The 24,268-nt window shown below is 45.1% G+C and overlaps 1 protein-coding gene and 1 long non-coding RNA gene across 9 annotated transcripts in view; one reads left to right on the forward strand and one right to left on the reverse strand.

The window, feature by feature from the left end:
* The window catches only part of rft1 (RFT1 homolog), a 160,800-nt gene that overhangs the window by 56,324 nt on the left and 80,208 nt on the right, over positions 1-24,268 (forward strand). For all 6 annotated transcript variants that reach the window (XM_069939521.1, XM_069939523.1, XM_069939525.1 and 3 more), the window contains one exon: positions 19,447-19,525. In XM_069939521.1, the coding sequence (XP_069795622.1) occupies positions 19,447-19,525 (79 nt within the window). The remainder of the gene's footprint in view (positions 1-19,446; positions 19,526-24,268) is intronic.
* The window catches only part of LOC138764122 (uncharacterized), a 60,611-nt gene that overhangs the window by 36,321 nt on the left and 22 nt on the right, over positions 1-24,268 (reverse strand). For 2 of the 3 annotated variants that reach the window (XR_011357990.1, XR_011357989.1), the window contains exon 1: positions 23,329-24,262. This is a non-coding gene — a long non-coding RNA (uncharacterized lncRNA). Of the gene's footprint in view, positions 1-23,328; positions 24,263-24,268 lie in introns of those variants that run through there. The other variant, XR_011357991.1, reaches the window with a different exon arrangement.

Here is a 24,268-nt window from a genome sequence, read left to right on the forward strand (position 1 = left end):
AAAACTTGTTTCCTCCATGTGATCAGAATGACGGGGAATGTTTTACCAGAGCAGCGTGTGGTGACTGGTGGCGATCTGGATGACCTCTGGTTGCAGGCCAGTAAGTGCTGTCCAGTATGCCGGTACGTCAGGGGCTTCTTACTGTGCATCTGCCAGGGTCGTGTAGTCAATACCCGGGGCGGGTTTGTTCACTGCTAGGATAGCTGGATGGGATAGGGCATTGGCTACCATATTGGACTTTCCAGCGATATGTCCACCGAAAATTCAGATATGTAGGACAGTTGCCGCTGTTGCCTGGCTGACCATGGGTCTGACCCTTTGCTGAAAGTAAAGGTAAGCGGGTTTGTGGTCTGTGTAAATTTTAAATTTCCTGCCTTTCAGGAAGTAATGGAAATGCCAAATTGCTAGGTATAATCCTAACAGTTACCTATCAAAGGCACTGTACTTGAGCTCTGGTGACCTCGTTAAGGTGGAGGTAGTCTTCGCATGGCCTCCAACCTCCAGCTGCCTTAGGTACCTTATGGAGGGGGGAGGCCCATAGGCTATTGGAGTGCTGCACAATGCTGAGTTCTTCCATCTTTCGAAACTCTTCTCTAGCTAGGTTGAGTTTCTCGGGGAGGAGAAGACACTGCGCCCTGGCGTGGAGGGGAGGGCCCTCCATAATAATTTGGTGTCTCACTCCGTGTTTCGGTACTGCTGAGTTGAAATGGGGCATAGTGATGGAGGGGAATTCCACTAAGACTCGAGCGAATTCATTATCAGCAATATTCACCGAGTGTAGATGGGAGTTGATAGGTTCGGTGCCCTTAAGCGAGAGTGTCTAAAATGTTTGGGAATATACCAGCCAATGCCCCTTAATGTCTATCAGTAGCGAGTTGGTTGTCACGAAATCAACATCCAGTAATGGTTGTTGTACGGCTGCCACCGTAAACTTCCAGGTGAATTGTCCATCCCCAAAGTGGAAGGGAATTGTACGGGTGCCAAATGTCCAAATGTTAGAGCCGTTTGCTGCTGAAGCTCTTGGCCCACCTTGCCGCTGCGGGCTTTTAGGCTGGATGGGGGAAAGACGCCGTACTGTGCTTGGGTGTCCACCAAGAAACATCGGCTCAACAGGGAGTCTTGGATGTGGAGGAGGCTATGCATTTGGCCGGTCATCACAGCCATCAACAAAGGCCGGCCTTGGCGTTTCCCTGAATCATACAGGAGGAGAGGCATCAATGGGACTTGGTACCCCACCATTGATGATAGAAACAGTACTTCTCACCGGTGGGGTGCTTCGATCAGATGGTCGATCGGTCGACGGGCTTCCTGGCTGGGTATTGCTGATGAGGTGTTGTCACCTGTTTAAGCAAAATGCTGGAATCCCTCTGCCACCAATAGCATGTCTGCTCGGGCAGCCACCCTCCTGCGGTCATTGAAGTGTCTGTGATGAGCAGCCAGATATCTTCAGAAAGTTTTGCTGGAACAGCGGGCAAGAGGTGTGGCCATCGTTGAGAGCGAGCATGTCACTCATGAGGGTCAAAGGGGCTCTGTTCTCCCAAACTGTCCATGTGCAGAAGTCGGGCTGCTTGCTCACACTTTGAGAGTCCAAAAGTGCGTGTTAATAGCTCCTTGATGGCCACATATTTCCCTTGCTCCAGGGGTTGCTGGAGGAAATCGATGATGCAGGCTATGGTGTCTTGATTGAGGGTGCTGACCACATGGTAGTAGCGCGTGTTGTCTGCGGAGTTCTGGCGAATGGCGAACTGTGCCTCGGCCTGCTGGAACCACACCCGTGGTTGCAACGTCCAGAAGCCTGGCAGCTTCAACGTTACAGCATTAATTGTAGGCTGTTCCTCTATCGTTGGGTCCATTTAGACCAGTCAGCATCTCCACTGTAGCAGAGTTGCTATGGCTATGGCTTGAGGTAGAAAGAAGACTCTCACACCAAGGGAGTGTTATCAATATGGACTTTATTGGGTGCAGCTCTGCCTTTTATAGGCAGCCGGTCGTGTCACCACTGGGGCATGGCTCGAGTGAAGTGAGCTGTTGATTAGTTGTCCCAGATGCGTGGGGCTGATTGGACCCCCTGCGGTCTGCTGGTTATGATTGGCTGATTCGACTGCTATTCCTGCGGCTGATGGGAGCGGGTGTCTCATCCTGCATGCTGTCTGCCTGATCATCGTGTTCGATGACTGTTTGCTGTGTTGGCCCATGGAGTGCGCCGCAGGCAACTAAAATCTCATAATACCTCTGTTTAGTTCTCGTAATCACCTTTTCTGTTCTATATGTTTGTAATGTATTATATTGAATTTTTTTATGAATAAGTTGTTTATCCTCAGCTTCTCTTTTGAAGGTTTTTTTCTAAAACCATTATTTCTTGTTCTAATCAGTCTACCTTGATCATATAATTCCTTTTTAATTTTAGAAGTAAAACATGATTTGGCCTCGTTAGATATGCCTCAAAGTATCCTATATTACAAATTTATCATTCAGAGTTCAAGTTTATATCTCAAAATAACTGTGTGTTCTAATAAAATCCCAGAAGTCTGATCTTTTTAATAATAATAATGAATTCAGCCTCCATCTATAAACTAATTTCTCTTTATCTGGCATTACAATCGTCATTAATAAAGGCGAATGATCAGACAGAATTCTCACTTCATCTTCTGAGTCTAATATCCAACCCTGCAGTTGTGCTGAAATTAAAAAGAGATAAATTCTGGAATAAGAGTCATGTCTACTTGAATAAAAAGAATACTCTCTTTCTCTGGGATGTATTTTTCTCCAAACATCTATTAAGTTCAAGTCTCTCATTGTGGCTTTTGCTCCTTTAGCTCTTGATGTACCTCTCATAGTTCTATCTAAGATTGGATTAAACAAAATTAAAGACTCCTCCTATCAAAATATTCTCATGTACTTCTGCTAAGTTGCTATATCAACTTTTCATCATCCACATTTGGTGCATAAAGATTTAGAAGAGTCCACAATTCTGAATATAATTGTTAATGTATCATCATATATCTCTCCGCAGGGTTTGTTACTATACTTTATATTTTAATTGGAAGTTTTTTTCTTATAAAATTGCCACTCTTGCCTTAGAATTAAATGATCAAGCTGCCACATACCCAACTCAGTCTCTTTTTAACTTCAGATGTTCTTTTTCAGAAAGTGAGTTTCTTGCAGAAAAGCCAAGTCTGCTCCCATGTTCTTAATATGTGCTAATACTCTTTCTTTTCACCTCCCTATTTGACCCTTTAACCTTTATAAATTTCACTATATTATTCATTATAATAGTCCATTTCTTCTTCCGTCCCTGCCTGCGGCCCCTCTTCCTTCAACGTTCTTATTGAATATCCAACGTACCGGCGTGCATCTCCCCTGACTATCCAGATAAAGAAAACAGATTTAATTCTAGAGCATTGATATTGGCACATTTATAACTATATATAAACAAGACCCACCCAACACTAACCTCATTTTACTGTTTGCGACCATAGTCACAATTACCTGCATGATATGGTAAGAGTTAGAAACCCATCTCCTCTCCCAAACCCCCCACCCCTGGTATTAATCTTACATGTTTAGTATATGGGGGGGGGAGAGGGGCGAAGAAAAATCAAATGATATTCATCCATCAAGACATATCAATAACCATTAAACTTCTAATTCTTCATTCCTTCTGGATTATTGGAAGATTTTACCTGAATTCTTCTGCTTGTGCAAAGCTTGAGCTGGTGGAAGTCGAAGTCGAGGCCAGGCGTCAGCGTGCAGATGGCCGATCGTGAGAGTGCATCGGCAACCACATTGTCCTTCCCTGCCTTGTGCCGAATATCGGTGGTAAACTCTGACACGAAGAAGAGGTGACGCTGCTGGCGGGCTGACCAGGGATCCTTTGCCATCGCGAGCGCCTGGATGAAGGGTTTGTGGTTGGTGAGGATGGTAAAAGTCCTCCCCTCCAAAAAATAGCGGAAATGTCCCACTGCGATTTACATGCCCAGTAACTCGCGGTCGAAGGCACTATACTTGCGTTCCAGCAGGCAGATCAGGCAGTTGAAGAATGCCAGCGGCTTCCAATGCCCATTCACCTGCTGCTCCAGGACGGCACTGACGGCTGTGGCAGAGGCATCGACAGAAAGTGCCATATGCAGGTAGGTGTGCGGGTGGGTGAGCATGGTGACCTTCGCAAGGGTGTCCTTGGTGGCCTTGAATGCGGTGCAGGCTTCTGGGTTTCAAGCGTGCGTCTTGTGCTTGGCTGCGATGAGGGCGAACAGTGGCCACATGATGCACGCAGCTCCATGGATGAAGCAGTTGTAAAAGAACTCCTGCAGCCCCTTGAGGCTGTTCAGGCATGGGAACTCCTTGATAGCAGCAACCTTCACAGTGACGGGCGTGGCTCCTTCCGTGATGGTTTGGCCCAGGGACCATGGACTCTTTCTCGAACTGGCACTTGGTTGGGTTGATGGTAAGGCCGAAGTCGACCAGCCGGGAGAAAAGGGCATGTAGGTGGGCCTTGTGTTGCACCCGATCCCTGCTGTCAACGAGGATGTTGTTTAAGTAAATGAAGACGAAATCCAGATCCCTGCCCACTGAGTCCATGAGGCGCTGGAAGGTCTGAGCGGCGTTCTTGAGCCCGAATAGCATGCGCAGGAATTCGAACAGGCCAAAGGGGGTGATGATGGCCATCTTGGGTATGTCCTCGGGGTGCGCCAGGATCTGGTGATATCCGTGCACCAGGTCAACCTTAGCCATAAAGTCCTGGATGTGAGGAATGGACTAACGGTCAGGAATGGTTGCCTCGTTGAGCTGTCAATAGTCTCTGCAGGGACGCCAGCCACCGGAGGCTTTCAGGACCAGGTGGAGCAGCGAGGCCCACGGGCTGTCGGACCGCCAAATGATCCCCAGCTCCAACAGGTGCGAAAACTCCTCCTTCGCTACCTGGAGCTTGTCAGGCGGGAGCTGGCATGCCTTGGCATGAACTGGCGGGCCCTGAGTGGAGATGTGGTGGAACACTCCATGGCGTGGTGAGCCAATGAAGAACTGTGGCTTGAGGAATATCAGGAACTCGTCCAGGATCTGCTGGAACTCGTCTCTGGGCGTGCTGATCGTGGCTATCTGCAGTTGCTCCAAGTGGGAGGCCTCGAGGCGAACGGCCTGGAAAGTACAGGTGTCCACCAGGCGCCTACCTCGAATATCCACCAGAAGCCCGTGTGCGAGGAGGAAGTCTGCACCCAGGATGGCAGTCAGGAGGGACAAGACGGTGAACTTCCACGCGAAATTCTGTTGGCCGATCTGGAAGTGGACTGTCTTGTCTCCATACGTCCGGATTGCCATTGCGTTGGCCACACGGAGGAGAGGTCCACAAAGTCGGTTCCTGGATTTGATGGCTGTGGCCAGGATGACGCTGATCTGGGCTCCAGTGTCAATGAGGAACCGCCGGCTGCTGACTGAGTCCCGCAGGTAGGGAAGGCTGTGTCTTTAGCCAGCCGCTGCAGTCATTAACAGTGGCCGGCCTGGTCGTTTCCCTGGAACGTGCTGGGCTGATGACACTTCCGAGCCTTGGCTCCCCACCGCTGGTGGTAGAAACAGAGGCCTGAAGCAGATGCTGTGGCCTTGGTTATGCTCTTGGGGGCCCCTGCAGGGGCTGGCTGCTCTACCACAACGCTAGGGGCGGCTTGGCATTGTTGTGCCCGTGACCGTGCCTCGTGACCTGCTGGACCACTGAGCCTTCCGAGAATCGTGTGAGCCATACCTCTTGGGCCTTCTGGTCGACCTTCCTCGGGTCAGTGAAGTTCTCCTGTACCAGCAGTGGGCGGATGTCCCTGGGCATATGTTCGAGGGAAATGCGCTCAAAAAGTGGGCAGTTGGTGTGCTCACCCATGAGCGCGAGCATCTCGTCCATCAGTTCCATTGGGGACCTGTCCCCCAGGGCGTCGAGATGCAGCACCCTAGCGGCACGCTGGTGTCTGAATAGTCCGAGGGACCCAGTAAGCACTCACTTGGTCTTGTACTTGTCCTCGGCAGGTGGGTGCTGAACAAGGTGCAGCATGCGTCTGGCGGTGGCCTGGTCCAGGGCAGTGACCACATGGTAGAATTTGGCCGTGTCGGACAAAATCTGCGGAGGTGAAACTGGGCCTCCGCGTGGCCGGACCAGGTCTCCGGCTCCTGAACCCAGAATTCAAGCAGTTTCACGGCTATAGCACTGATCCCAGGCTCGCTCATGATGGGTTCAAAGACGTTTGAACCAGTCAGGGTCACCAATTGTAGCGACGACTACACTGCTCCTGCAATAACACACACAACCAGACTAGTTGAGCTCAATGACCAGACTAGTTTATTGCAGGCTGCTGGGCTGCACATATACTCCCAGCCCGGACCTGGCTGAGAACCGTGCTGGAGGGCGCTGATGTCACCCGGGCGTCAAGTGGTCCCCAAGTGCGGGTTTCTGAGCCCTGAGCTGGAAGGAAGGGAAATCTCCGACGGCACCATTTTGGCCGGTTCGCCTGGCTTGTGGTGAGCCGCCACAATTCCTTCTAATAAAATTTTCCAGTATGTCCACCTTTTGCTGAAGTTTCTTGTTTTTCATAACTAGGGGCAGTGGTGAAATCTTCCACTTTCGTAACTGTCATCCATATGTGGCATTTCTCCTATTGTAACCTGTGGTATATCCCACCTGGCCCAACGACTTAGCTATTTTGTTGTGTTTCAGAAGCTCCTTCACGACCTCTTTCTTACATCAACAGACTCAAGCACATTACCTGCTCTATGTTGATCTTACATTCGCCAAGTTCCCTCTCCATGGTGACACTAAAATAAACTATTCATTAAGGATTTTCCAACTTCATCAGCCTCTAGGAACACTTTCCCTTTTTTCCCCCCCGAGCAGTCCTACCCTCATTCTAGTCATGCTCATGTTCTTCATGTACTTGTAGAATGCCTTGGGGTTTTTCTTGCCAATGCCTTCTCATGTCCTCCTCTAGCTCTCCAAGTCCTTCCTTGTTTCTTCCTGGCTACCTCAATTCTCATGAGCTCTTCCTGATTTTTCCTTTTTTTATATATTTAATTTTGATTTTTCAAGACTCCACAAATCCAAACAAACAATACAATCTCTCTCAACAATGGTATATAACATTCAGAGTCTGTTTTGTTCCCCTGCTTTTTCCCCCTATCCCATACCATCATACCACAAGAAAAAGATTATACAAATTAAACAAACACAAAAACAAATTATTAAAGGAATTTAAGAAAAACCCAAAGTAACCTGAAATAAAAAAGATAAGGAACAAAATACAAGAGTATGTCATCTGCACCACGCCCCACTTCATTTATCTCATTCTTTCCACTACTGGCACAGATTATTGCCTTTCTTTTATTCCGAAGGGGTATAATTATATCTGCATACAGAAGTGTTGCAGATAGGATTGCCATACCCAAATAAATGTCATATTTCCTCCTTAAATTGTACGTGATTTCCTCCAGGGGAATACAACTCTGCATTTCTGTATTCCATCATGTTGTGGCAACCCACTTACCAGCAAGTGAATTGGCTCCCAAAATGGTAGATGTGCTGTGGAAAACACAGGAAATTGACCAGCATCCAACACAAGGCTGATGGTGTCACTTCTGTCCATGTGACAGAAGCAGTGATGTATATAAGCCCAGCATGCATACCTGGACTGGACTTGCACTGGACTCCACAGCGTGTACGCCGATATCTATAGGAGCTCAGTATCAATACTTAGCTACATTAGTGACCCCGACAGTCCAAACAATATTTGGACCCCAACATGAAAAATTTTTCTTCGATGCATGCCGTGGTTCTAAAACTGCCAACATTTTGGATTTCATAACCACGTGTATGGTTTGACCAAGCAGAAGCCCAATTCCAGTTGAGGCAGATAACAGCTGATTCCATATGGTACTACTAAGTAATAAGTGCCCTGGATCAAGAGACGGCATGCCAAGCTTCCGATTTTCTGCAACAGCCTCCGGATGAGGGCAAATATATGGCGCTCAGGTGTCTGATTATCCATACCTTTGGCCTCTCGCAATGTGAGCGATCGGCCCATTTATTTAACTTGGATGGCTTGGGAGACAGGACCCCTTCCGGGCTCATAAATGAAATGCTGGCACTAGTGGAAGGGCATAGGCCCTGCCTCATGTTCGAGCAGACTTTCCTGGAGCAGTCGCTGAGGATATCCACATTCTGCTGGCTGATGAGGATTTCAGTGACCCACGGAGAGTTGCGGCTAAGCAAGAAAGCGTGACATCCATAGGGCAGGTCACCAGATCCCACTCACAGCAGAAGGACCATGCAACTCCAACATTGGACCAGCAGCAGGGTTGATCAAAATCGTTGTCAGACTGCCAGTCAGCCAGGAGTCAACGGGACGAAGGTAGCACCTATTGTCATTTATACTATCAACAATAGGGCACAGAAGCTTGCTGCTGCTGACCTCCCTCTGTGTTTCAGGGAAATGCCGGGGCCACCCATTGCAAATGGCTGTGGTGGCTGGCCATCAAGACAGCCTTTTGCATGTCTGGGATAGAGATTCCAGCTGGCGTTTCTTGGTGAAAATGAGGTGAGATTAATGTGCTTCCCCCTTCGGGGTGTGACACATGTAACGGAAAAGCCAGGTCATCATTGAAGCCACAAACTGCAGTACTATCCAGACATTTGGCATGTGTAGGATTTCACTTCAGTTCGGCTATACCAAGTTCATGTGGATGTTCACATTGGCCATGTGGGAGCTGATTTTCTCAGAGCATACGGCCTGCTGGTTGATCTAGAGCACACATGTCAAACTCAGGCCCGCGGGCCAAATTTGCCCCGTGATATAATTATATTTGGCCCGCAAGATCATATCAAATATGTATTAGAGCTGGCCGCCATGCCAGTATAGCGCATGCACAGCTAATACTACAAATCCCAGAATGCTTTGCAAATGTATTGGCGCTGGCCCATCAGCCCGCTAATCGCCCCCACCTCCTCTGTTTACTTTCATTAACATCTGTGACCTGTCGCCTAACTCATGTAATAAACCCCTTACGAAAAATGGCCAAACGAAAGACAGAAAACAGGACCTTTTAAGACAGGTGGGAGGCAAACTCTGATCCCAGAGTTTGATGAACTTGCATCTAAGAAGAGATGCCAAGTATCTGGTTTAGACCCAGGTGCATCAGAGAAAATTACAGTGTAGCAAGCTAAGCTTGGATTAATATTTTCTTTGGTTAACTTTGGACTGTTCATAGTTGAAAGGTTGGATTTTCATTGAAGCAAATTGTTATTTTTTTTACTTGTTGGATTGTGAAAAAAAATACATTTAAAAGGAGCTTAAAGGCTATAGAGAAATATTATTTATTGAATATTTTATTTCTCATTTGTTAATGCTTCTTCTGGAAAGAGTTTAACCAAAACTATTATTAAACATTTATTTTAATAAGAAAAAGTTTAACATTACATATGTTGAAAGAAGAGAAAACATGCAGATGTTGTTGAAAATTTTCCTGGTCCATCTGGATGACATTCCAAAAAAGGCTATTATTACATTCTTTGGCCTTTTTGAATTCAGAAGGATGCCTTTTGGACTTAAATATGCTGCACAGACTTTCCAACGTTTAATGGACAGAGTTGGAACATTCTCGACTTTACCTCTATATACCTTGATGACATACTTATCACTAGCTGCAGTCGTCGGGAACATCTGTCCCACCTGTGCAAGCTTTTCACTTGTTTGAATGAATTTGGGCTGACCATCAACCCGGCCAAGGGTCAATTTTAGTTAGCAACCATCGACTTGCTGGGTCATAGAATTGACAGATACAGAGCAAAGCCACTACCGACAAAAGTAAAGGCAATCTGGGTTTTCACTAAGCCCAGCACAGTTAAAAGCCTCTAGGAGCTTTTATCGCCAGTTTCTACTATCAGCAGGTCGCGTCATGCACCACCTCTTCGCCCTGGTATCAGGTAAGAAAAGGAATGTCACTTGGGATGAAGAATTGTCGGCAGCTTTCGAGAACGTCAAGGAAGCACTGGCTATTGCTGCATTGCTGGTCCACCCAAGAACAGATGTCCTGGCAGCCCTCACAGTGGATGAGTCCAGTATGGCACCAGGAGGAGTGCTTGAACAGTACATTGATGGGCATTGAAAACCATTGGCTTTCTTTAGCAAACACTTAAGACCACCATAACTCAAGTACAAGGCTTTTGATTGAGAATTGTTGGCACTGTACCTAGCTATCAGACATTTCAGGTACTTTCTAGAAGGGCAGGCATTTCATGGCTTTTACGAACCACATGCTACTTATATTTGCCTTCACTAAGATATCATCAGAACCATGGTTGGCTCGACAACAGAGACATTTATCATGTATTTCTGAGTTCACGATGCCCTTTGAACACATCTCAGGAAAGGTCAGCATGGTGGCAGATGTTCTCTCTCACTCAGCCATATAATCCGTGCAGACCTTTGCCCAAGGGGTGGACTATGTTGCGCTCGCGGAAGTGCAACACACAGAAATTCTGCATTATAGAACAGCAGATTCGAACCTGCAGTTGGAAGAAATTCCAGTAGGCCCGGGGGAACTCAAACTCCTGTGTAACGTATCTACAGGTTGTCCTCACCCAGTTGTTCTGGTGGCTTGGAGTACACACAAGTCTATCGATCAAAACAACTATCTGGATGGTAGCCAACAGATTTGTGTGGCATGGCCTTCAAAAACAGGTCAGCAATTGTGTGAAGACATGCACATTGCCAGACAGCAAAGTCCAGCAACACACGAAAGCCCACTACAATCTTTTGACCCGACGTATCAGAGGTTTGACCATGTACACGTGGATATTGTAGGCCCCCTGCTGGTATCACATTCCCGTTTTCTTCCCACTGTAGTGCATCGGGCCACGTGGTGGCCAGAGGCGATTCCACTGGCTGACATGACTACCGACACCTGCGCCAGGGCCTCATTTCTGCCTGGATAGCACATTTTTATAAAATATTTTATTTATAGCTTTTCAGATCTGAACTCAAAACAGTTTATAACATTGTCATTATCAGTAATTACAGACCTCTACCGATTACAACCTATCCACCCATGTTCCTCTGTCGAGTCCAAGCCTAACATCTCTCCCTCCCTCCATTCCCTCCAAATCTAATATTTGACACTCAACCAATCAAAGAAAAACACTTAAGACATTAGAAACACTTAGAAAGGAGTAAATTGTATCGGGGAGTTATAGGTCTGGCCCGGGATAGGGCCGATTTTTTTTTTTTTTCTTTTTCTCTTTTTCCCTGACTTTTCCTGGCTGAAATGAGACGAACCCTTCACCGCTGCCCCCTTTCTTCCCCCCCCCCCACCCCCCCAGAGTTGAGGAGGTATCAGGGCAGACTGGGCTGAGGCAAAATTGTCCTCTTCACAACCATGCTCCTATGTAGATCAGGTATGGTTGCCTAACTTTTTGGAAAGTGCCATACCTTCCCCATAAGTAATAGGTAATTTTCTCCAGGGGAACACAGGCTTCCATTTCCTTGCTCCATTGCACAATATTCAGCCAAGAGTTGGACTTCCAGGTAACTTCTAGGCACTTCCTGGCCACCACCAATGCGATCATTACAAATTGTATTTGGAATTTGGGCAGCTTCATTTTAAGTCTTATGTCTATTATGTTACCCAACAGGAACAACTCTGAGTCCTATGGGAATTCCTTACCTATAATTTTCCCCAGTACTTTGCCTAGTTCCACCTAGAAGGGCCTCACCTTGGAAAATGTCCACCTGGACATGTTACACAAAGGTTCTTGTCTCAATGCCGCATCTTACAGCAGCACAGAACAGGCCAGTTCGGCCCTACTAAAACACTGATCTGATGAATCTGGCTTCGATCTATTTATCTTTTGTGGTGTAAGGTACAGCTGGTACAAGAAATTGTATTGTGCCAATTTATACTTTGCATTGATGACTGCAGTCATGCCAGCCCGGCACAGGTCAGACCAGGTCTGCTCATCAATTGTTATTCCTAAGCCCGACTCCCACCTCTTGTTTTGATTTATGAAGGCCTCATTTCGATCCTTCCACTTGGAGCAGAAAGTACATATCTGAAATAAATTTCCGTGTGTTCCCCCTTCGAATCATGGTCTCTATGTCACTGCACTTTGGTAGGACCACAGTTGGACCTAGTTTGTCCTCTAGAAAATATCTGTAGGTAGCAGTGGAATGTCTTATTTCATAAATCATACTTCTACCTAAGTTGTTAAAATGACATTAGCTGCCCCTGTTTGTAAGAGTCCTCTATGCACCTGACACCATTTCGATGCCAGATGTGCATGATCTTGTTACCCACTGTCAAGGATATTAATTGATTTGGAGTCAGGGGCGTTTTTGGTGATAGTCCCATTTTTATTCCTATATATTGCTTAACTTTGTTCCAGATACGAATAATTTGTTTTATATAGGGCTGTCTGTTTTTCCAGATAACAATTTGGCATCCCATTTATAAATAAAGTCCTCTGCCACCTTCTTGCCCACCAAGTATAGACTGATTTGTGCCCAGGATGGTTCCTCTACCCCCCCCTCAAAGAGCGAGGAGATGTAGCTTGACTGGGCTGCCCAATAACATTTTTTGAAGTCTGGCATTCGCAAACCGCCTCAAACTGTAATCCTAGGTCAATTTCTCCATAGAGGCCCTGGCTACCTTACCATTCCATAGGAATGTTCTTAGTCAGGAAAACAGGGTTTTGAAAAAACTCCTGAGCAATGCCATGGGCAATGTCTGAAAGAGATATTGAAGTCTTGGCAACACATTCATTTTCACACAGCTGAACCTGCCCATCAGCGTTATGGGCAGGGACATTGACCTGAATTTTCCCAGCAAAGGGGTGTAATTTGATTTGTACAAATTGTTTAGGTTATTATCTATTTTGACTCTTAGGTACTTAATCCCATTTTGCGGACCCTTTAGGTAACTATTCTCTTGACATTGACTATAGTCTCTCCCTGTAAGTGGCATAATTTCACTCTTGTCCCAATTGATCTTGTACGTGGAGACCTCCCCATAGTCTTCCTAAGTAGAGTGCAGTTTGTATAGCGAGTTTACTGGTTCTGTCAAATATATCAGCACATCATCAGCAAATAAGCTGATCGTGTTCTTCCTGGCATACTTTAAACCCTTTGATGTCTGGATCCTGGCAAATGGCCTCAGCCAACAGTTCCATAGCCAGTATGAACAGAACTAGAGATAGTGGGAAGAAATTTGCCCTTTAGTTACAACTTTTGCCTTGGGTGCATGATATAGTGCCCTTATCCAATTAATAAAAATTTCCCCTAACCTGATTTTTTTTTCCCCCAGCAATTTGATTAAAAAGTCCAACTCTAACCTATCAAATGCCTTTTCTGCATTGAGGGCCATGGAAAGACCCCACTCATTTGTAGTTTGTGCCAAATGTATTATACTTAGTAGTCTATCAACGTTGTCTGTCGCCTGTCTTTTTGGTACAAAGCCCTCTTGATCTTTAATTATTTCTGGCAAATGCTTCGCCAATCTATTTGCCAGAGGGCTTTGGCTATTATCTTATAGTCTGTATTTAATAGTGAAATAGGTCTATAAGAAGACAGCATTAATGGGTTCTTATCTTTCTTCAAGATTGTCGTAATAATTGCTGTTGAGAAAGATTCCGGGAGATTATGGATCTCCATTGCCTGATCTATCACCTCCATATAAAGAGGTATCAGTAGATCTTTGAACTCCTTGTAAAACTCAGATGGAAACCCATCCTCCCCTGGAGACTTGTTAGTTTGCAGCGAATTCAATGTGCTCACTATCTCTTCTTCCGTGAAGGGATAGTCGAAAGCTTCCTGCCCTCCCGGATCTAAATTTGGCAATTCTGTCTTGGAAAGGAACTCACCAATTTCATCAGACTTCCCTACCAATTCTGATTTATATAAACATCCGTAGAATTTTGGGAAGGCGTCATTAATTTCCTTTGGTTTGTAAGAGATCCTGCCATCCCCAATTTGTATCACATTGATCATTCATGCAAGGACCTTGTGGGCTCTTTCCCCCAATTCATAATATTTATGCTTAGACCGTAATATGGCCTTTTCCATGCTGAACATTTGAAGCGTGTTATATTTCAGCTTCTTATTTGTTAAAACCCTATATTGATTTTCTGAGCCCAATTTTTGGAAGTCCTTTTCTAAACGAATGATTTCTTGTTTTAATTCACCCATCTCCCTCTTGTATTCTTTCTTTACTGTTTTAGTATATCCAATTATTTGACCCCCTCAAATATGCTTTGAGGGTGTCCTATAAAAGGAATTTATCTGGAGTAGAAGTACAGTTGGCCTCACAAAACATATCTATCTGTGTTCTTATGAAACTACGAATTTCCAGCTTCTTTAACAGCAATAAGATGCCATCTCTACCGTCTCCTGATTATCTAGCAATAATCTGAGAGAAGTCTTGCCGTATACTCAACCTCTATGATCCTACCCTCTGTATGGGTTGAAGCCAGGAAAAAAATATTCTAGAGTAGGATTCATGTTGCTTGAGTAGAAAAAATAATCCCTCTCCCTTGGATGCTTCCGCCTCCATATGTCTATCAAATTTTGTTCCTTCATACTGTCAATGGTGGCATGTGCTGCCCTTGTTTTTGCTATTTTCTTTGTTAACTTGTCCAAAACAAGGTCCAGACAAAAATTAAAATCTCCCCCAATAAGAATATTCTCCTTTCCTTCTGCCAATCTCAAGAAGATATCCTGTATAAATTTTTCATCATTTATATTAGGGGCATATAAATTAATTAGGGTTTAGGATTTTGAGTATATTTGACAGTGCACCATTATAAATCTACCTGCTTTGTCTGCAGTCACACCCTGCACTCTCCCTGGAACACTCTTCCCATTCAAAATTCCCCCCCCCCCCCACCCCCCCCATGCCTTTGAACCAAACGAGGAGGCTATTACCTGGCCCACCCATCCTCTTTTTAACATTCGATGCTCTAATTCCATTAAATGGGTTTCTTGGGGGAAGGCAGGTTCACTTCCATTTTCTTAATGTGTGCCAAGAGTCTTTCTTCCTAGACTTAGCCATTCAAGACATTGACATTGAAACTTGCAAATTTTATGCTCTTAGACATTGGCCCGGGGATTTCTTCTGTTCCTCTTCTGCCCTGGGTCCCTTCCTTATCTAGGCCTTTGTCTTCAGCCATCTACTCCTGACTGCCTGACCCATGCCAGACCCTGGGGAAAAAAGACAAAAACTAAAATAACTAGCCAAAGAAAAATGAAAAAAAGAACACAAAATGCAAACTAAGGTAACACAGTTGGCCCCAAACAATTCTTCCATTGTGGTCCTTGCCCCACATTGACTACATAGTTTAGCTCATCCCCACCCAGGTTATAATAGGCTGTATGCCTCGCATTTCTTCTCTTTTCCTCCATCCACCTCCTATGGACTCCCAGAAAAATTACACTTGTCACTTCATTTCTATTTGCTATGAAAACAATATTTACATCTTTTCATGCCAAAATACTTTACAATACATGATAAATATGTACATCACTGTGGGTTATTCCCCATTTTGGCTCTAATTCTTTTTTTTACCCCCAAGCGTGTGTAAATCTTCAGCAAATTGCCATGCCCTCCCTGGGTCAGACATAAACTTCCTTTCTCCTCTCTCTCCCACCCCCACCCACCCCGGATAACACCACTTTCAGGGTGGCCAGGTGTCTCAACAAGCAACCTTTCTGCTTTATCAGCTTTTTGGCTGGCTTGAGCACCTTCCTGGCCTCTAGGAGTGCACCACTAATGTTGGGGTATAAGAAAACCTTGTTCCCCTCTATTTCTATGGGACAACCCCCTCCTATTTGCGTCAGCTGCTGCTGCCCCAAACATTTTTTCCCTGTCCTGGTAATGTAATAGTTTTACCAGGACAAAACGTGGTTTCTGCCTGGGTCCAGGTTTCAGGAGGAGGGACCTGTGTGCCATCTCTATTCCCCTAATGTGTCTTTGCTTAGCACCTCGGGGATCCAGATTTGGAAAAAGCTCACAGGGTTCTGTTTTTCGGTATCCTCTTTTAACCCTGCTATTTTAATATTATTTCTCCTACTGTAATTTTCGTGGGCATCTAACTTCTCGCATATATGGTCCCTCCCCTTCATCAATGTGTCTAATTAATTCCCATATTTTGTATGGTGTCTTTGCTTGGCCCCATTCTTTTCTCTATCTCTGACATCCTTCCCATTAGCCCTGAGAGGGCACCCTATGTTTTATCTAATTTACCCCCATGTCCTGTGCTCTTTTATCCATTGTCAGGAAGAGTCTGGCCTCATGAGCCCAACGCATCCATCACATCTCACAGGGAGGACTTGGGGCCTCCCTGCATGCTTTGCCTCGTTAGAGTTTTTTTGCTGAGCTTCGTAGCCTATGGAGCCTTCCTCCATCACTGTCTGGATCCTCATCATGGCCCTCAGCCTTGTTCCCACTGCTGGTGCTCACTGTTTCTCCTGACCCAGCACTGGATCCGTCACTGGAGCTCGTTGCCACTCCCGATCCAATGCTGACTACTCCTTTGTATCCTGCCACATCATTCAATCTGACGCGGACCCACCGTCCGTTCCAGCGCTAGACCCAACGCCAATTCCTTCTGGCTTCTTAATCTCTCGTCCCGGCTCCATCTCTGCGCTCCCCGGCCTCTCTGCCCTGTGACTGCTGAACTCGTTGTGTTACCACGGGCATCGTGCTTGATGCAAAGGCACTTGACCTGGTGTTCTCGTTGGGGGAGGGGGGTCCCAAGTCTCTCCCGCTCCCCGAGGCTTTCTGCAGGGCTTTCAGCCACCAATTGCTCTGGAGTGAAGTCTCCTCCTCGTCCTGTCACACACTTGCTGGGCGGGTTGTTCAGTTGAAGCATTGACTCCTTTAGCGGGCCTCAATGCAGCCCCAACATTTTCCCCACCACGAGGCACCTTGAGTCGGGTTTCCAGTTTCAACACTGATTCCTTTGCGTTTTTGCTTGTGAGTTTGCTTTTTATGGTCATTATTCTGTTCCAGATGTCTTCCCACGTCCCTTACAGTTATTTTGGCGATTCTTTTGAAGTTTTTTTCTCAGTTTATTTTCTTACAAGCCTGGGAGCTCTGAGATTATACCTCAACCTACTCCCCACATCACGGGACCCCCCCCCAAGCACATTTTGGTTTGTCAGCACACATCACGTCTGATGGGTGCCCAATTCAGCTACCCTGCTTGAACCAAGTTGTATTACATAACTGTGTACCACCCACAATCCAATGGACTAGTCAAAAGGTTCCATCGGCATTTGAAATTGGCCCTTATGGCACGTCTTCAGGGACCTAATTGGATTGACGAATCGCTATGGGCATATGAACAGCACCTAAGGTGCCTCATCGGCAGAGCTGGTCTATGCCATGCCCCTAATGGTTCCAGGAGAACTTGTATAAGACTCATGAGGACAAGGGAGATGCCCACAGCAGTCCTAAGTAGGCTCCGTGAGAAGCTTGGTTCTTTAGTACCCATACCAACATCTCAACACGGTCAGGCCAGGTCCTACATACCCCAGAACTTGCAGGACTGCAAGTATGTTTTTGTACAGAAAGAAGCACACCGAGTACCATTCCAGAGTCTGTATAAGGGTCCCTTCGAAAGTTTTATTCAACAAATCATACTTATTCTTGAGCCGCCCCGTTCATAACAATCCTTCGATGTACCCGACCCCTTCCTGCCTCAGGTGTCCAGGATCTTATTATCCAGAGTCATGGGTATTAATTTGTTCTGGGACAAGGGCATTTTAGGAGATAACCTTACCTTTATCCTACTTCCTCTTGACTAACTGTTCCACCTCTCTTATCAACCATCATTCCTTTACCCTACCATCTTTTCCCTGTCTTAGTGGGAAAATCATATCTGGAACCCAATGCAAATGGTTGTTTAATGCTGTGTAATTCCTGGGAATGCATGTTCCCAATTAGTGCTCCCATGTTCGTGCCTAATAAATAGCTCTTCCAATAAATAAATACTTTTCCAATTAAACTGGAAAAGGTGCAGAAAATGTTCAAGCGAATGTTATGAGGATTAGTAAAATTAAATTATAAGAGAGGCTGGATAGGCTGGAACTTTTCTCCCTCGAGAGTAGGAGGCTGAGAGTGAACCTTAAAAAAGTTTATAAAATCAGAAGGTACATAGTCATCACCTTTATAAAACTGTAGAGCATTTATTTGAGGTGAGAGGGGAAAAATTTAAAAGGGACTTTTGCACAGAGGTTGGTGGTATGTGGAAGGAGCTGCTAGAGGAAGTGGTAAGGGCAACATTTAAACAGATCCGCAGATAGGAAGGGTTCAGAGGGATGTGGGCCAAACACAGGATCTAGCTTGAGTCAGAAACAATGGGCCAAAGGGTCTATTTCCATGCTGTAAAACTGTGCCTTTCTAGTGTTTAACATGGCACAGTTAGACTGAATGAAATTGTGGATCCTACTAATTGTAAAAAAGAATTCAATGTTTCATTGACACTGAGGGATATTTTATTGTCACTAATGGATTTTAACATTTGCATCTCATCAGTGAGAAATAATGTTTGTGCTGCAGATCCGATTTACTTGTGAGCAGTTTTGATGTTTTACATAAAGTAAAAACAATGCTGGAAAAACTCAGCAGGTCAAACAATGTACTTGATAGAGCAAATATAAAGATACATAACCATGTTTTGGGCTTGAGCCCTTCATCAAGGTATGAATAAAATGTAGGCAGGCGCTCAAACAAAATGGTGGGTGGGAGGAATACAGGCCCACAGGCAGAAGGTAATAGTGGATGAAGGAGGGAGCGCACCCCCACGGGCAAACGGGGAAGGGCAATATCTCTGTAATCAGGAAGGGAAGTGGATGGAGAGCTGGAGGAAAGAAGATGAGAGATGGGGGAAGAGAGGGAGAAAAATGAATAGGCTTTCATAATCCGGAGAAGTCTATGTTATTGCCAAGGAAGAATATTAGATGTTGCTCTTCACCTTTGTGTGTGGTCTTGGCTTGACAGTACACGAGGCTATGAACAGATATATCAGCGCGGGAGTGGGAGACAGAATTAAAATGGTTAGCCATTGGGAGATCCCTGTCATTGATTCCTGCCCATCCCTCTCTTCTTTCTTACTGTTTTCCACCCCTTCCCTCTTCACAGAGCCACCCCCCCCCCCCCCCCCACTCCTGATTGCTGGTGTGCCTTCCCTCCCTAATCCACCTCTTATCTCCTGCCTGTGGGTCTGTGCTTCTCCCCTCTCCATTTTATTCAGGTGCCTGTCTTCATTTTGTTCATACCTTGATAAAGGATTCAAACCCAAAACGTTGTTTATGAATCTTGATCTCTGTTACATAAAGTTCACTGTTTGACTTGTTTTTCAGCATTGTGTTTTTACTTCAATCGCGGTGTCAGCAGACTTTTGTGTTTTACAATTTTCCTTTTTATTTTCAGCATGGTATTGATCTACGACTGGCCAAACTGACTTGGACTTTTTGCAAGCAATCTTTGCTCAAACAGATCCTAACAGAAGGTACAAATAAGTTGGGACAGGATTGAAATAGATTGAAACTCTCCTCAGAAACCCGAGCCTTGGAAAGTAGTTATGAGAAATTGCAGAGGAATTAAATGTATTTTGCATCATTCTTTACATTTGAAAGTCTCAGAATCTGGCACCTATGAAGTTTGGTAGATGCTGGATAAGTGAATTTTCCAGTTACTTGAGATTGCATGTTGCAGGATTGGCGAACTGAATGCTGGGGGTGCCATTTCTGAACGTTTGTATTTTTTACCTATTTAATTTCTGCTATTATGGTATTTTGCCAGTTGCTCGAGGCTGCTGATTGCTTGAATTACGGATAACGGGGATTTTCCTGTATTGTGATCATCACATAAATACCTGAAAATATCTGGGGGGGGGGGTAGGGGGATTAAGTACAATCTCTGGAGAATTAGTAATGGGTAAATTAATGGGGCTATAGGCTGTTAAGTCCCCAGGACCTGGACATTTATATCCCAGGATTCTAAAAGATGTGTCTCTAGAGATAGTAGATGCACTGTTGTAATTGACCCAAAAATCTTTACATTCAGTATGAAAATCAAAGAAATGGAAAACTGTTCCAGGGAGAAAAGTCCCAAGATCTTGTGGTAATTGTAAATCTACACTATTCAATGTACCACCAATTTTAGTGTCATCTGCAGACTTATTTACCATGCTGATTACATTGTCATTGAAGTTGCTAATTTAGATGACAAATAACAGTGAACCACCTTCTGTTTCCTACCATCAAGCCAATTCTCTATCCAATTGGCCAGCTCATCCTAGATTCTAATCTTCTGGATCAACTTATCCACGTGGACAAGGCCCTCATCAATCTTGGTCACAATAAAAACTCATTCAAATTCGTGAGACACTATTTCTGATGCAGAAAACCATGCTGACTATCCCTAAGTAGTCCTTGCCTTTCCAAATGCAAGTAGATCCTGGCACTCACAATCCCGTCCTGCAACTTGACCATGACTGGCGTTAAGCTCACTAGCCTGTAGCTCCCTGGCTCGTCATTGCAGTCTTATTTTAAATTAAGGCACTATGTTAGTCACTATTAATGAAGATAAGCCTGGAACTCATGGGTGTTGTGTTGAGAAGAGTATCATGTTCGGTGGGTTCACTGAGAGACGAGTCTGGACATGTGTTACAATCACACGTAACTTTTATTAACACACGGGGAAACAAACGGGAGAACGTTAAACGATACTCAATTATTAATTCACGTAAGTGACGATACACATCTCACCTCTGACGTCAGATGGAGCCTGACAACAGAAAACTATATTCGACCCCGCTCACACACTATAAACAGGGACTCCTACACACACTCCCGATTCCCTGATTAACTCTACTGCAACTATTGATTTATTGCAATTCTATGGCTCAGCTTCAGTTCAGTGCACACCTTACTCACGACCCTTCCAATGACTTCCACAGTGGCATAGAGCGATGTTCGGGGCTTGGACTATGAAGTAGAGAGAGCGAATGTGCTCTGTGCTGGTGCTAAATACAGTGCTAATCTGTGCTGCTAACCCAATGATAATCCTAGATGATTTAAATTAGCCAACAGTGAGGTGTGCACTAATGGGTGGCCTGAGTCCAACCTTGTCTGGCAGGTGATGTGACTTCTGATTAAGTTTCAGATGGGGAGAACATGACCACCCGCAAAACACACATTCCAGATAGGCAGACATTCCATGCTTCCTTGACACACAACATTCCACCCCTCAGAAAACACATCACCTGCACTGATTTGGATCTGCTAATAAGGAAGTCAAGGATCCAGTGACAGAGAGTTGGACAAAGTCCCAGGTTCTTTAGCATGGTCAGGAGTTTTGCTGGTCTGATGGTGTTGAACAGCGAGCTATAGACAATGAACAGCCTGACGTAGGTGTTCCTATGGTCCAGGTGGTCTCATGCAGAGTGGAGGGCCAGTGAGATGGCATCTGCCGTTGACCTGTTGCGACTATGCATGAACTGAAGGCCCGAACACCGCTTCGTGCCAGGTCGTTAAATATGGTCTTGAATCCTTCCTGAGACAGGAGCTGATTCACTCTGAAAACACTTAATCACGGTAGAGGTCTGTGCTACTTGCTGATAGGCATTGAGGCAGGTCACCTTGCTCTTGGGCACTGGATAATGGATGTCCTTTTGAAGCAGGTGGGAACCTCAAACTGCTGTTGAGAGAAGTTGAAAATGTCTGGAAAAAAATCCAGCAATGATTTCACACAGGTTTTAAGAACATGGGCAATACAAATTACCCCTAGTTCAGAGAGTAGGTTTCCATTGCAAGCTGTCTAAAATATTCATTCAAAGAGCTGTGTGAAGAACTTAATTTAGAGTATTAAGTTGCAATGAAAAGAAGGATCAATTAATACTGCACAGGAGCAGCTTGATGGAAGTGTGATGGGTTTCATTTAGGAGCCTGATGGCTGCATGAGGAAACTATCTTAAGCCTGTTGGCACACAATTTTGCCCTCTTGAGTCTTCTCCTTCATGAGAGGAGGGGAAAATGTGGGTGTGGCCCAGGGTGTGATGGATGCTTTTCCTCAGCAGCAAGAGATGTCCATGGAGGGGAGGGAAGTTTGTGATATGTTGTGAGCAGCTTTCACAACCTTCTTCCAATTTTGGGCAGTTCCAATTCCACACTGTGATGCAACCATCAAGTACACTTTCAATGGCATTGAGGGATGAAAGGTCAGGCCAAACTTCCTCAGTCTTTTAAGAAAGGTGAGGTATAAGTGAACTTTCTTAACAATTATATTAATGTGCTTATTCCAGGTCAGGATATTGATATTTATTCCAAAGAGTTTGAAGTTATCTTCTCATTCAACTTCATCAATGTGAACAGCGATGTGGGAAGTGACCATCTTTTTGCTTTATTAAATTTTATTTTTAAATTAAAAAAAATTTAGATATACAGCACAGTAACAGGCCATTTTGGCCCACGAGTCCGTGCTGCCCAATTAACCTAAACCCCCCCTGGACCATTTTGAAAAGTGGGAGGAAACCAGAACCCCTGGAGAAAACCCATGCAGACATGGGAAAAACATGCAAACTCCTTACAGACAGCACAGGATTCGAACCCCAGTCCAGTCCTGATTGCTGGCGCTGTAAAGGTATTGGACTAACTGCTACGCCAACCATTTATTGTCATTGAGAGAGAGGCTGGTATTTTGGCACAATGGCACTAGTATTTTCAATCTTTATTTTGTTCTCAGTTAAATGATATCCACTCCATTACTTTTTTGCTTGAGGCGAATTTAGAAGATCGAGTTGGAATGGTTCTTAACAATGCAGTTGTGGGTGTAGAGCAGTCATTCTCAATTTTTTTTTTGGCTATGGTCCCTCCCAAGAACTCTGCTCAAAGTTTATGGGCCCCCTACCCTGCGAAGCAGTCAAGTTTCGGTTTCTTCCATATTTCTCTCCTATCGACTACATTTAAAAAAACATAAAATATATTCATGCTACATGAGATGAAAAGAAAATAAGGCTTTTACTTGAATGTGCTGTGGCCCCAGGAAGAGGTGGGGGGGGGGGTGCGCATGTTGAGAAGGGCTGGTGTAGAGGGAATACAGTTGGAGGCTGAATACACGTGCTTGAATACACTGGTGTTGAATGTGATCATAGGTGTTACCCATCTACCCTGGTTGTGGTCTGTTAGACGTGAAGTCTAGGATCCAGTAGTGGAGGAGATCCTAAAGTTTGGGAATAGGTTTGCTGGAGACAATAGCCCCTTTTATACAGCCATTAAAAGACAGGAATTGCCTTTTAACAACTTCACCTACCTGTATATCAGAATGAAGATGGGATGGAGAGGTCATTTTCATCCCATGTCTGAAACTACCAAGGTAGGTAATATCAGAGCTGATGTGTTGCGCAGCGGCTTCTGTCTAAAAGGGTTCACACAAGATGCTGGTGCTGTTATGCTACAACACACAGGATGCTGATGCTGTAATGCTTCAGGTCTTGCCTCCTTTTGATCTGGGAAGCCAGTGTGAATGACCTGAGCTACCCTTAAAGACGGGTTGTTCACACGGCAATTGAGTGAGTTTCCTGTGTAAAAAGGCATATAGACATTGAAGGTGGAGTTGGGGCCTAACATGGGTGTCCTTGGCATCCAAGTGGAGAGCCAGGCAGATGGTGTCTGCTGTGGTTCCATTTGTAAGTTATGCAGTTTGAGGAGGGTCAAGGCTGGCTGGTAGGCTAGAGATGCTGTGTGTCATGGCCAGTGTCGTAGTTTTCAGGATGGTGGATGTCAGAGCCACAGGTTGATGGTCATTTTGGCAATTTTCTCTGCTTTTCTTTGGTACCAGTATGATGGTGACCTTCAGGAAGCAAGTGGGCACTGCGGCCTGTTTCAGGGAGAGATTAAAGGTATTTGGCAATATGGTCAGAGTTGGTCTGACTCTCAGGGTAGGCATATGTAAAGTTTGGGAACCATTGATTCTGAAAGAAGAAGCGATAGAGATTGTGGAGGCATTAGTAAAGATCTAAGAATCAATAGATTTTGGAATAGTTCTAGAGGACTGGAAAATTACAACGGTCACACCACTGTTTAAAAAGGGATGGAGGGAGCAAAAAGGAAATTATAGACCTGTTAGGTGGTTGGGAAGTTGTTGGAGCTGATTGTTAAGGATGAGGTTACAGAGTACTTGGAGGTGCATGATAAGCTAGGCCAAAATCTGCATGGTTTCTTTCGTGGTACTAACTGCAGAGCACAGCTTA

This window comes from Narcine bancroftii, chromosome 5, assembly GCF_036971445.1.
Source record: "Narcine bancroftii isolate sNarBan1 chromosome 5, sNarBan1.hap1, whole genome shotgun sequence".
In the NCBI taxonomy this organism is placed as follows: domain Eukaryota; kingdom Metazoa; phylum Chordata; class Chondrichthyes; order Torpediniformes; family Narcinidae; genus Narcine; species Narcine bancroftii.